Raw genomic sequence first — 14,439 nt, 5'->3', positions numbered from 1 at the left:
GTGTTCCAGCTGCACGCCTAGAGATCTTTATCACATCTTCTAGCCAGGGGCTGTACCTGATTAAAATACTCATGTCCATTAGCTCCAGTGGAGCAACTTCCTCCAGACCAGAAATGTAGGTTCATCACCTCCTTCCATCACCTCCTTCCCAAATCCCTTCTCTTTTTATTCAAGTTACTCCCAGGTGCTTAGGGCCTGTTTCATCTCCCCACCACCCTACATACTATCAGCTGCTACACAGGCAACTAATGCCATTGATCTATGATTAAAACACAGGTGTAGGAGAAGGCTGCTGTGCAGGTGACCTTGGGCGTGGCCAGCTGGAGGTGGACTCACTGGGTGGACCAGAAGGCCCATCTGTCAAAATACACCACAGAAGTCAAAGACATGAATGACAGTGTAAAGAAACTGGATGATGGTCCAGATATGACTTATATGTGATATCATGAGGGACTCAGTCAAATCAGAAGATGGGTGGTTATTTCTGTGAAGAAACAAAGCACAGCTTCAGTTAATGTGGATTATTCAGGTATTGTAAGCATAATGCATCTGTTCATCCTTATTCTGCCAGTATTTTCAAACCTTTTGAGCTATCAGAAAGGTGAGATCTATGAGAAAGCTAAACAGATCTCAGCCTGCTGCTATTCCCCACCTCCACTACCCACCTCCTGCTGCATGGTGAGCAGATTCATCCTGACAACCTGGCAAAAAGCTATTTCGGGGGATAAAAAGCTGCAAATAGACTGCCAGTTGATTGACTTGATCCATTCACTGAAGGGTACACAAATGTCTGGACCAGCATTAAACAGCATCAGGCACAGGAGGAAAGAAGGAAGCAAGGAAGCTTTCTGGGGAGCAGGCTGCTGGGCTGGCTCAGCTGTGAAACCTCACCCCAGACACCAGAACCGACCACTGCTTCTCTCTGACTCAGTAAGGTTTTTGTATTTCTGTGACAGAGAGCTTTGCTGGCTGGGAGGGGATTGGGAGCTGCTGCAGATGTGTAGCCTAAGGAGATGTAAGCAGCAGAGCATAAGAGTTACACATCGTGAGGACTGCTCCAGTACTGGGGACAGTAACTCAGGGAAAGGACGTTTTGCTCATCATCTGTGCCCAGTGCCAACTCCAGCCGGTGAGGACGGACACGCAGCACCTGCCAGGGCGTGGTATTGCAGGGGCTGGACACTCACCCTGCCAGCAGCCAGGACAAGAGCACAGCCCAAAGACAGCACCTTGTGTGCTACTTGAACGTTGCAGGTGCTGCAGGGAAGCGGATACAGCCAGCTGCTGTGCCCAACCCTCAGTGAGCAAGGGGACAGGCTGGCACAGGGCTGCCTGAGGTGTGGTTCAGTTCCTCAACTGATCCAATCAAACATAAAAGGACGTGAGGAAATTACAGACAGACAATCCAGGAAAAGCAGTGCAGCAGGGTGGTTAAGCACAGAGAAAGCTCCATGTAGCTGTTCACCAATGTCAGGACAGCAAGTTCAAGGACCATAACTGCCCTCCATGCCTGGGAACCTCAAGGGGCTCCACATCTCTTCTGAATTCTGCTTCTCTAAAAGGAGTTGTGAACAGGAGCCTCTCAGGCTGCTCCTACATGCGACAATCACACATGGTGGCACTTCTGTACTTTGCCATGCCTGGCCTTGGAGCATGAAGGGAGGGAGGAGTAACAGTAGGGACATGCAACAATAACGTTGTTTACTGCCTATGTCATACACATCAGACTTACCAACTGCAGAGAGCGAGACTGTGGGCTTCCTGGTGTCTCTGAAATACAATGTGGCACTGTGAGTACACACAGCATAGTCCAACCTTCCCAGTGAGCTCCCTGCTATTCCAGTCCTAATGTTATTGCTGCCTTCAGACCTAATGTACCTTCCGCTTACCAAAATACACCAGCATTAAATGGAATAAAGGTGACCAGCTGGAGGACAACAGCCATCCTGGAAGTGTTCAAGGCCAGGCTGGATGAGGCTTGGAGCAACCTGGTCTACTGGAAGGTGTCCCTGAACTTGGCAGAGGGATGGAACTAGATCTTTAAGGTCCCTTCCAACCCAAACTATTCTATGATCCTTGCCACCACATGCAGCAGGAAGTTTAGGACAGAGGCCAGAGCTGGACGGGACTAGAGAGAAGAGAAACATACACAAAGTGTGGCATATTGCAACTGGGTAGGCAAGGAAACAGGGCACACAAATTGTTGCTGCAGGAAGCAACAAAACAGCCCTTCCAAGGAGGATTAAAGGAACAAACAGAGCTGTGGAAACACTCGACAAAAGCCACGGATGCATTTGTCGAGCCTTTGCAGATCCTGATTTAAAGCAGATGGAGCAGTTACTACAGAGCAAAAACTTCATGTCTAGCATATAATAACAAAATTAGTAGGAAATCAGCCCAGCTGTGTGCAGTCCAAATTCTGTCTGTCTACAAACCAAATTCCACAGCAGCAGGAACCAGTGTGGCACCACGACAACTCCTAGCAGCCAGGGCATAGATCAAGGTAATAATTTAATTCCCGGCCTGGCTCCTCAGGAATTCACCTGCTCTTTATGAAAAGTGCCAGTGAAAATAAGGAATATTGTCTTCAGCTTTTTCTGTTTGCTGAAAAGCAGAGCATTTTCTGGAATGGACTGCACCTCTTCCTCTAAGAGTTTCTGCCTAATCAAAAAGTCATTTTGTATGAAAAATTAAGTGGGGAATTTCCAGCTGCCCTTACTGCAGGACTACTTCCCTAGGGTGTCATTAGAGACAGTCACTTCAGCAGGATGTTAATTTGCTGAAGGCTAGCAGCACCAGGACCTCAGTGCCACAGCAAGCTCAGAGCCTTTCCTAGCACAAGTGGGATGTAGACACTTTCAGAGATTGCCTAAGGAAGCATTTCTGGGCAAGTGACACAGGCAGGCACAAAACAAGAGAAGGGCACAACAGAGTTAAAGGAGGACTTCTGATAACAACCTTCAGAGAACTCTATTTTTTCTGCTTGGTGATAAAATAGTATCACAGGAAAACAACCAGCAGTTATTGTATCTCTACGTCTTTTAATTACACATTAATAATATATTGTCATTCTGAAGCACCATTTGACCAAGGATCTAAGTGGTTGTTCACAGGAGCTAAGCAAGCCTCCAAGTAGCCTGGTGTAGGGGGGTTATATAATTATCCTCCTATTATAACTGAGTAAGGGAGGCAGAGAGGAACAAAGTGATTTCCTGGGGGTGATAAAGAGTTATTGTACAGCCAGCAAGAGAACCCAGAAGTCCCAGTGCCAGCTCCTTGCTTCTCAGGTGTAAAATATGGGGCTTAAATTTGGACATATAGTTGGAACTATCTGCTGAAAACACTCATGGCAGAAAGCAGCACCAGGAAACAAGGGAAGGTACAAACAGGAAAACCTTCCTGAATACCATTGTCAGTCTTCCCACCACTGAGGGAGAACCAGCAACAATCACTGAATTTAGCAGAAAATGACTACAGGACCATGAAATGGTGCTCATTAATTCAGCTAAAAAAACCCAACAGGTTGAGGAACACCCTTGGGCTCCAAGAAAAGCCTGCAAATCTAAAGTGGGCAGGGAGTGAAGCCAGACAGTTATAGCTTAACTGTACCACTCTACTGCCCATCACTGACTCTGAATTGGCTTGAAAATAGGGGAGCAGAAGTCATCTTGGAGACAATGGGAAGTAGCTGAAGCCCTTGCAAGTACAGCTAAAGAGCAGCACCCATCAGGGTGTGCGTTGCCCTGCAAGCTTATAATTATGGAAAGGAGTCCAGTGATTTCCCCAAAATGCAGAAACATACTGATTCTTACTTGATGTCCCAAATGTAGATGTATGTGTCCACTGAACTGGTGACCAGTAGATCTGGCTCAAACACTGCCCAGTCCAGGTCACTGCAAATGCAAAATCATAGTAGATCAGTAAAGAAAAGCACACACAGAGTTTGCATCAACTTTTCACAAGCCACCAGTACATTTTCCAATAAATTCACAGCAACTCCATGACATCTACTGAAACTTTTAAAGTAAAAAGCAAGATCTTAATAATTTCTCTAAGTAAATTCCAAGAAGCAATGAAATGCTTCTAAGTAAATTCCAGTGAAGCATCCTCCTAGCCCTGAACTTTACAGCTACCGTGTGTGTGCTCTTTCCCCTCCAGGCAAAGGGACACTGTCTCAAAGAGTTCTCAGTAACCACACATCCTTGGCATCTACTCCTCACTCTGCGATGCCTCCCTGTTGGGTACACCAAGTGCACCTGGGACACAAACAGTCTCCAGTCAGCCCAAACAACTGTCATTTCAAGGGCTCCAAATACTTTCCACAGTCAGGAGCTTGAGTAAAAACAGTCCTTCAACTGCATTTCCAACCCAGCATTGAAATACGACCTTAAAACATCAGGCAAAAATCTCCCCTGCACCATTATAACACTCTCTAAACTTGGTCTTTGGGATTACCTGCTTTAATTAAGCTGCTATCACACAGAAACACAGCTGGGATTCAATTTAATAAACATGCTGCTATCTGTTTCCCAGACGATGGCTGCTGCTCTTTACAAGGATGGCAGCCTAAGGCAATGACACTCAAGCTATCAAGGGCTAAGGTGATATATTGGGGGAGCCATGAGAGGGTGAGCTGCTTCACACATGACATCATCACCAAATGGGAAGGCAGTCCAGTCTAGAGAAGTGAGTAAAAACAGGCTCAGACAGTGCCTGACGGGGCCAGGACCGACACATTCCGCTTCTATGAAACGATGCATCATTTTCCACTCAGCAGCCCACAGCATTGCTTGTTCCTCACCTGATCACACGTGTGTGTCCTTGCAGAGATGTGCAGACTTCCCCATTACCTTCCTTCCACTTATACAGGTCAACGCGCTGGTTGCTCTGCAATTAGATGGAAGAAAAGAGAGACAGTCTCAGGCCAACAAGGCAGTACAGGGATCTGTGTGTTAGGACCAGGTTTCCTTCACTTTGAACAACCTCAGTTAACAATGAGTCATGCTGTGATTAGCAAAGTCCTTGCCCAGAGCAGGAGAGCAAAGATGAAATACAGGCTGCAAGGACTTTCAAAAGCTTACACTTTAATTATACCCACTAAAAATTGGAGATAAACTAGAATGAGAGGAAAAAAAGCCACATTGCAAAATGTTTCCACAAAATTATGTTCTCAGAGCCTTTATTTCCTAACAACATGCTGTAACTGCAGGCAACAGGCAGATAAATTCTCTCTGCAGGAATACCCTGCCCGTCTGTTAGATTCACAACTGGAGTTTTTGGTGAGGGGGATGATGGATTACCTCTGGTCGTCCTCAGCTCTCTCTCAATTCCGTTCTGGGATAATCAGGGCCATTGCCAAACACAAACAATACAGTCTAATGGCTCCAAGGTCACCTCCTCAAGTGTACTCCCCCCATCCCTGCCAGCCCAGAAGAAAAACTTTAAGTGTTTATCACTAACTGTAAAAAACAAAGGCAAACCAGATGTATCAATGACAACATTACTTAGGGTTCCTTCACTCATTCCAGGAATATGCAGCCACACACGAAGTTACTTGAAACTAGTTATTGTGCTGCAAGTTCATGCTCTGTCTCAATCAAGGTTCACTTCAGGCCAGGCCAACTCTAATCTTTCTGGGGCAGGAACTGCCTTTGTGAGTGCATAGAGTGTCAAGCACAGTGGATCATGACTGGAAATTCATGCTGATTTTTCAAAACCCAAAAGAACATAACCTTAAAATGTTATTTTCATTATTTCCTCATTTTCAGACTTTTAGGCAGATGAGGGAAAAGATAAGAGACTTCACAGAAACACACAATTGTTGAGGTTGGAAAAGACCTCTAAGATCACTGAGTCCAACTGTTACCTTGCAATTTTTGTGGCAGGTTTTTTTTGTGGTGGTGGATTTTCTTCTTACCCCAAAGCTGCTTCATGTGAATTTCAACTTGCAGATAGATAAAACGTTACAGCCTTCTCTGAAATGGAAGGTCTCATCCCAGCTCAGCAATAATATATGGCATTTCTCTAACTGCTCACAGCAGGGCTGCACAAGAGCTTAGGGCAAAAACCAACTCTTTGCATGTTTCTCATTGACAGAAGTATTTAAGGGGTAGAGTGAAATTACCCCATGGGCTTATCCAGTACTGCAGAGACAAGATACAAGATAACCATCACCAGAGAGACTGCTCCTCCCAACAGGAGCATTTTCTAAAAAACTGTGATTGTACTAAGTACTAGTATTCACTTCCAACAATTTCATCACCCCCTTGTTCAAGAATCTGTGGCCATACAAAAGAAAAAACAAGGACCTAGGATTGAAAACAACAGCATTCCTGAAACAACAGCTTCGGAGACCCCAGAAACATGCATGAGCCAGAGGGCAGACACAGCCAAGCACAGCAAAAGGATTTGCTCCAGCTCTTCTGGAAAGAAGCTAAACACAAGGACAGATTCCCCTCTGCCTGCACCACTTCCAATTAACAGGACTGCAAACCAGGCAAGGCTGCTGGCAAACAGGATGGCTGCCTTTTACACTCCTTTTCCATCCACAGGGATGAAGAGGGATAAGACCCTCGGGTTGTCTACAACACAGTGAAATGGCTGAAAAGGTGGTGGTTTTCACCCAAACTGAAAAAGCTGCCTTATCTCATCTTGGGGAATTCCTCAACCAGTGTGTGTCAGCAACTATCTTCAAATCCCCAGAGCATCATAGCATCTTTGTTTATAAACAGAAGCAGCAAGGTTTGATGCCAGCTACACCTGGTTTCAGTCTGAAACAAGATGGGTTCCTGTGTCCACTCAGAGCAGCAAGAGGCAGGAGTGCTCAGATGGGCAAGATGGGCACAGCTCCCCTTTGCAGCATGGTCCTGCTCAGATCAGCATGAACTCATCGCTGGATATTGTCTTCAGAGTGTGTTTGAAAAGAAGCTTTCCCACTCCACTTGTGGCCTGCCCAGTGCATTTCCTTACTTGGTTTTGATTTCCACAAACTGTACCCAGAAGTGGCACTGAAGGACACCTTTTTGCCAGTTTTACTAACTCTCACTCAGAAGCAGACTGCTGCTGAAGGCACCTTTAAGATGTCAGTCATGTGCCAGAGCAGGGAAGAGAGAGGCTGGGGAATGCTAGAGAGCAAACAGGTAGAGGCTCCCAGCTGACAGCACCAGTCCACTTTTAAAACTGCCTTTAATTAAAATCCTAGCCAATCCAGGACACAAAAGGAATAAAACTCCTAAGAAATCACCTTCAACTAGGTGTTTTCTCAAAAAAAAATAGATGAAATCTCTCCATCTCTAGCTAGCTCAGGACTCTCAGGCTATAAAAGCAGACACAACATAGCAGAAAAGGCAGCTCACCCAGAAAACAGTCTGCACCTGGCTGATGCCAATTGCCACGGTGCTGTGGGTGATGGCTGAGAGATCCACCAGCAGAGCTCAGGGCTCTTGGTGAACAAGCTGCAGAGCATGACAGACCAAGCATAGAGCAGGGCCAAAAACTGCACTCAGTCTCACACGGTCATTACTGCTTCTTCAGCCCAACTCACTGCCTCATGGAACTCCTTACTGATCCAGTCCATGCCCAGCTGCAAATCCCAATTGTTACAGCACTGAGCCAGTATTGACCTGTGCTATTTACAGGCTTCCTGGTGCACCACAGCTGAGCAGCAAGGCAGGGAGGTGAAAACAAAACAGCACAGAACAAGACATTCAAGAAGTGCACAAATCTCAGAACGGAAATCAGAAAGACAGCACTTCCCTCCAGAAAAGGACCATTTGGATGCTTGATTTCTTTGCCAAAGCATTTTGTAAATGACACGCAAGCAAAACTACATTCAACCCTGACTGCCCAATAACTGAGAGCCATCAAGCCAAACACCTCACTGGCAGTAAATCAGTTAGGCCTTGATCTTGTAATGTGACTTGCAGAAGCATGTCTGTGCCAGCTCCACACAGCCTTCCAGCTCTGCAGAGGCTCACCCATGAAAGAAAGACCAGGGAAGACGATGAGTTACAGCTTTTAAATGAGTGAACTTACCGAAGCTGCAAAGTAGTAGGCGTAGCTGTCGTGGGGGTTCCACTGCACCGCCCCAATGTCCCACTTGCTCTGCCGGGAGATCTTCCGATGACCCTCATTTGGTGCATCCAGGTTAACGATGTAGAGGAAACGGCGGCTGCAAGACACACAGACACAAAGGGGCTGCATCTCACAGGACTGATCTCAAAACCTCAAGCTCACACAGAGCTCACAGCCTTGTGTCTAGAGGCACAAGACTCAAAAGAGAAGCATTTCACAAGACAAGTGAAAACAGCATTCCTGAAAATGATACATTTGACTACATACTTCAAAATTGACTTAAAAAAAAAAAAAACAACACAGCCCCCCAACAAAGACAAGACACGGTGAAAGTAGAAAAGGCCTGCAAATGTAATAGATAGCTCACACCACAGGAAAACCCAGATAACTTGGATACAAAAGGAAGTGCTGGAAAATGGTGCAAACATATTCAAATAGGCTTTGCTGACCTAATGCTGCTGCTGCAGCAAAGTGCCACAGGCCTGGGAGTGCAATGCAACAGCTTCAGCCTGGATAGGTTGCTCTGAGCAAGAGTTAATGAGCCTTGACAAAGATGATTCTATGTGGGTGCTTCTTTCCACACCAGTCTGAGGGCTTGGTTCCACCAACAGTACAAGAACACCTGCACAGAGCTGCTGCTCAGCTGCAGCAGCTTGTTAACGTGGGTGGACACAGTCCTGCACAGATTTGGTTCCATTACCTACCTGAGCTAACTCTATATGCAGCAGAAATAATTCTGCATGATGGCAAACCTGAGCTCATACATCCTGCTGGATGTGGCCAACTCCCCACAAAGCAAGGTATCCTGTGTGATTCATCTTACAAGCAAGAGAAACTGCCCAGAAATAATTGTGAGCCAGCTGAACCCTATGGAAGGCCAGCATCAAAACATGTTGAACCCTACATAATTAACCACATGAGCATCATCTTTCAGCTGCATAGTGACCATACAGCTGCTCTGAGCACTGGCCATTCCTCCTGTTATTCCTGTGCAGAGCTGCCAGACTAAGAGTTTGCACAGAAGCAAGCACCCCTCCGAGTTGTACCAAAGGACTTGGTTACTTGAAGGCTGACCAAAGATCAGCTACACTCACATGATTCTGAAATTAACATCCTAATTGGTGTGGCAATTGTGTCACTGAGAGTGGGACAGGAATAGCTGTTAGTACTGAAAGGCAGGAGCTGGAAAGGCCCTGCCAAGCTGGTTGAAGACTTGCCCTGGAGGTGCATACATAAGACCAAGCTCTCCTTGGAGCTTGGGCAACTTGGGAGTCTGTGGCACCAACTGCTCTTTGTATTATCCCACACTGAACCTGCAGAGAAGCACGTCAGAGAGCCCCATGGGCATACTTGGGGCAAATTTTGTTAGAAAATAATCTAATCTGTATTTCAGCACAATCCAAATAGGACTTCATGATGTTCCACCTCCCATATGGGGATTTGGGAAGGAATTTACCAGGAAAGCCACAACAGTATTTTACCGTGCTCTTGTTGCTGTCTCTCCACTCTGTATCCCATTGGGAACATGACCCAGAATCAGTTTCATTAAGCTTTGAACAGAATTCAGCTGCACCTTTCTGAAACAATCCATCAACTGCACAGCTGAGGTCAGCCTGCAGGTTGCTGGTCTGGCTTGTGGAAATGACTGTCACACTCACCCTGAGAGTACAGCGCGCTGTCCCAGGCAATCCACTGACATCGCAGTCGCCTGTTAAAGAGAGACACAGACCAAAACTAAATAATACCTCTCAGGTCAGCTGCTCAGTCAAACACATGGCTTCAGGGAGGAGTTCAGGAAAGTAACATCCCTTTAAAGTAGCACAGAGGGGCAATGGAGTGTAGTGGTCGATTTTGGGATGCAGGACAGCACACATAAAACATCTTTGTTAGTGCAAACTGAAGACAAGACCTGGCAGACGACATTACGAGCACTAAGACCTTGCTCCCTTCTCCCCACTATGGCAATCACAGCTGCAGCCTTTCAATCAGCAATCTCTAATAATGTGTATTAATCAGCCTCTGCTCCTGCTCAGGAACTTTCTCAGTCTCTCTTTCATTGCAGGGCCAGATTTAATTATATATGTACTGGGAGATAGAAGTGCAACCATTCGTGTATGGCTGTTCTCCAAAAATGAGAGATGGCCAAGAGGCATCAGAATTTACTTTGGCATTGCTTGTAAAGAAGGCTATAAGATAACTTAAAGGCCATTAGAAAAAAAAACTTTAAAAAAAGGACTGTTTGGATATTGTCTCCCCCTCTTTTTGTGCAGAATGAACTGGCTGATCAGCTTGTTTAAATGCCAAGAGAATAAAGGAAAATTTTACTTGGAAAGCTGAACAGTTCAGCCCATAAACATAGATATGACTTCAATAGAGTTTTGAGCATTCACAGTACAAAATCAGAATATGCCCCACATTCTTCACACTAATTGCTGTCATCTTCAAAGGTGCCTCTGAAGGCTCAGGATGTATCTCCTGCTGCTGTTCAGGATTTTAAGTGCTCTCAGCATGGATGTAACAAGACTTCAGGGTGTCCCACAGTTACTACTTACAAGCATCACTAAAACCTGACAGACAATACAGAAATCCCACTCCATTTCAGTCAGATCTGATAGTAAAATAACCATCACAAATTCGGAGCTTTTTCAGCCAGGGCCCACCCCCTCCTTGCAAATACCCCAAGTAAGAGAAAAACATCATCACAGACCCATTCTTCTCTAGAGACCACACAGCAAAGAGCTACAGTTGCCCACAGAGTTTCAGCTCATGGTAAACCAAGACCAGTTTCACCACTTTTACTGTTCCACAAACAACCCCCTTTCATTACTTTTTACTAGGCAGCAAATCCAATCTTCTGACAAGATTTCCCTAGTCCTAAACCTAACACTGTAAATAAGGAGCTAGTTTTAAGATCTCTAAACGATAAACAATTCCAGCTTTCTAGACTCCTTGGCACCTTGCAAAACACAGAAAAAAACCTATGAAAAAAGTAGGTTACTAAATCCATTTTAAAAAAAACCCCACTAACAAACAAACAAAACAAACCAACAGAAGGAAGAACTTTTCCCAGATGTTACACATTTTTCTTCTGTGAAATTAAAATGAGGATCACTAAAGCCATTATAGTAACTGGAGTTTTCTCATGTGATGAAGAGCTAGTCAGGAGTTATATTTCATACAGTTGGGGCCATCTTTCCTCAAGACAAAAAAAAAAATGTCAATTTGAAGTGATTGATAATTTTATATACAAGTTTACTTGTATATAAAGGATCTCATAAATCCTTACAAATTGTTTTCAATAATGTACACTGGTAAACTGTTTTTTTCCAGGCACCAAACATCATCAAATGTAATGAACAATAAAAATGAAGTAAAAAGTTTCACATCTGTCAGGCTGCTACTCTGATGGGTCACAAATTAAGTTGTTTTACAGCAACAAACAGTTCCCTAAGATACAAGAGTCTTATCTAGGCACAGGAAAAAACACCAAACAGCTGCCATTTAATGTGCTTGGCATAGCGCTGTCAGTCTTCGCAGCACAACCTTCTAGAAGGGGGGAGTTGAAACTGAACAAACCAACCTGAAAGCAGTTTTTGTCCTAAAACAACACTGTGGATAGCTAGAACTGCTGTTCATGAATAACAATGACATGAGTAAGCACAGTGGGAGCACTGCACGTTTGAGAACCTGCTCTGAGCCTACAGCCCAGGTAGCATCTTCTCAGACTTCAAGCATCTGCTTTGGCATTTCACTCGATTTCTGCCAGGCAAGCCAAGGAAAACTCCTTTTCATGTCTGAGCTTTCATTAGTTTTCAATTTAGCTTCATTCTCTCCACCTGAGAGTTAACAGACCAACCCCATTTGACATGGCTAGGCTGTTTTTCAAGAGCTGCAAACTCTTAACAAGTAACACCAGTTCCCTGCATACCTAAACCCCCATCAACACACTGAGTTGCTACAAATGGTTCTATTTCAGCAGTGGGTGAGTTTTACTCTCCTTTTCATAGTGCCAACAGCCCAAGAAGAGCCTGTGGGTCTCATCTAAATCAGAAGAATACAGAGACTGCCACCTCTGTCAGCTTGTACAGAAAAATGACACTTGTAGGTAACACTGGCCCCAAAACACAGTGATTTTCTGAAGTGTTACAGGTTGGGTGCTGTAGCTTTCTCATGACACACCCCAGCACGGTGAACAAAGACAACTGCAGTGCTTGCAGAAGTGTACCGGCTACAAATGTAACAGCTGCCCACTCTTTTGACTCATTTCCATTTAGGTTGGTTTTGGGATAAGGATTTTGGAGATAGTGTGGCCTACATGCAGAGCTCAAGCCTGGTACTGGATGATTTCAGCCAAGGTGCTCCAATTTCTCAAGCTCGTGTTTCCCACCTGCAAAAATGTTCCCGCAGACTCCTAAAAAAAACCTCAGGCACAAACATATAAATGAGTTTATCCTGAAGCAGCAGTCTGGCAGCCCCAGCAGTTCTCTGGTTTCATACAGGAGAGCAGGCAGGTCAGAACAGCTCCAGAAAGATCACACCAGAGCAAAGCAAAGTGACCAAAACACCCGTGTTCACCCTCTGCCAAGGTCTGTGCCAGTGCAAGAGTGACACTGAAACCAACTGCTGCAGAAGGGAATGGCAACACCTGCCCCTTCTTCTCCCACACACCAGTCATTATGAGTAAGCAATAAAGTCATGGGGCCTCCTATCTCCTAAGCCAGATGCAATGTGAATCTGTGATGTAGGAAGATGTACCCTTGTATCTCATTACTGGTTTCCTGAGGGCAAATCCTCAGTAGCACACGAGGCTGCTTTAATGCTTCTGGGAGGAAAACTGATATAAAGCTTTTGAGGTATAAAAGTGAAAAGCTTTGTGAGCTTACAGAAGGTAGGCTGGCTGCAGCACACAGGATTCAATGCCTCTGTTTGCAATGGTGAAGCTGTTACTGCTCCAGCACAAGAGGACAAATGAGACGAGAGAGCTTCCATTCTAGAAGAGCTTCTATTTATTTTAATCTTTCGGCATTTCCTGCTGAAGTAGTTCATCGTTCACCCACTGTATCTAGCTCTGTTAAGCAATTACCAGCACCTTAAAAACCCCATGTTTCTTAGAACAGAATAATAGAATCCCACAATGGCTTGGTTTGGAAAGGACCTTAAAGGTCATCTTGTTCCAAATCCCTGTCATGGGCAGGGACACCTTCCACTAAGCCAGACTGCTCCAAGCCTTGTCCAGCCTAGCCATGAACACTTCCAAGGATGTAAGAACAATTTCTATGAAAGCATGTGAGCAAACTCTGAGGGGAGTTCTCCTGTTACCATCACCTTCAAAAACAAAAGCTGACCTTTTTGCTATTTACAAAAAAATATAACCCACTTTTCATTTTAATCCAGCAACACTTAGTAATTTATTTGGCAGTGAGACAGTAGCTGTAACAGTTCCCGGGAAAACTGACAGAGCCATAGAATAGTTTGGGTTGGAAAAGACCTTAAAGCTCATCTCGTTCCAACCCCCTGCCATACGCACACAGTTTTCTCTAGACCAGGTTGCTCAGAGCCCCATCCACGCTGGCCTTGAGCACCTCCTGCAAAAGGAAATGAGGAAAGACGCGTGGGAAGTGGCAATATCTTACACAAGGCCTGACAGTATATTTTAAAAATAACATACAAGACCTGATGAAGATTAGAAATTAAGCGCCCCATAAATTAAGGCGTTATCTCCGCGCAAACGACTCCAGACCGCCTCAGCCCCGTCCATCGTCGGCGAAAGGCCCCGCGGGGCCGCCGAGCCCTCCCGGACCGGGACCTCCCCCCGCTCCGCTCAACACGGGCCGGCCGGGGGCTGCCCCCGCGGCGCGGTGATGCGGCAGCCCCCGGGCCCCCCGACCTGGGCGTCGCGGAACTCCACCACCACATTCTCGCTGCTCCAGCGCGCCGCCATCTTCGGCCGCCCCGGCGGAGCCCGCGCGGCGCCTGCGCACTAAGGGGAGCCGTGCGGGGGCTGCTGGGAGATGTAGTCCCACCACTCACTACCCCACCACCCGCCCCCGTCCCGGTGAACTGGGGCAGCGAGTCCCGTGGAGTCGCTGGGGGTCCCACGGCCCGAAGCGGGCTCCCGAGCGGGTCCAGCCTCCCTGGAAGGACTCTGGTCGCGGAAGCCTGCGGGTGGTCGCAGCCCCGCTGCAGAGCAAGATATGTGCGTGGCGTGGGTCCAGGGTTGTGTTCCGCGGGGCAGCGCCCGCCCGCCGGTGCAGCGGCGGCTCCGCGTCCCGCGGCGGCAAGCGCAGCGCCGGGCGGCGGCGGTGCAGGGGTTAAGGGCTGCGGGCCGGGGGGGCCGGGGGCGGGAGCATGCGTGCTGCCGGCCGC

General features: G+C 46.4%; 1 protein-coding gene across 3 annotated transcripts in view; it reads right to left on the bottom strand.

Annotated features, from left to right (window-relative positions):
- The window catches only part of WDR59 (WD repeat domain 59), a 48,934-nt gene extending 34,906 nt beyond the window's left edge, over window positions 1-14,028 (bottom strand). For all 3 annotated transcript variants that reach the window (XR_014226781.1, XM_082289889.1, XM_082289890.1), the window contains exons 1-6: window positions 13,961-14,028; window positions 9,732-9,781; window positions 8,035-8,170; window positions 4,802-4,887; window positions 3,813-3,893; window positions 1,733-1,770 (exon numbers count right to left, since the gene is read on the bottom strand). Coding sequence is in view for 2 of the 3 variants with exons in the window: in XM_082289889.1 (XP_082146015.1) it covers window positions 1,733-1,770; window positions 3,813-3,893; window positions 4,802-4,887; window positions 8,035-8,170; window positions 9,732-9,781; window positions 13,961-14,014 (445 nt within the window). In the remaining variant the exon portion in view is untranslated. The remainder of the gene's footprint in view (window positions 1-1,732; window positions 1,771-3,812; window positions 3,894-4,801; window positions 4,888-8,034; window positions 8,171-9,731; window positions 9,782-13,960) is intronic.
- Between the last annotated feature and the right edge of the window lie 411 nt (window positions 14,029-14,439).

Source organism: Coloeus monedula (assembly GCF_965178545.1).
Source record: "Coloeus monedula genome assembly, chromosome: 13".
Classification (NCBI taxonomy): domain Eukaryota; kingdom Metazoa; phylum Chordata; class Aves; order Passeriformes; family Corvidae; genus Coloeus; species Coloeus monedula.
This window is presented reverse-complemented; position numbering and strand designations above follow the sequence as displayed.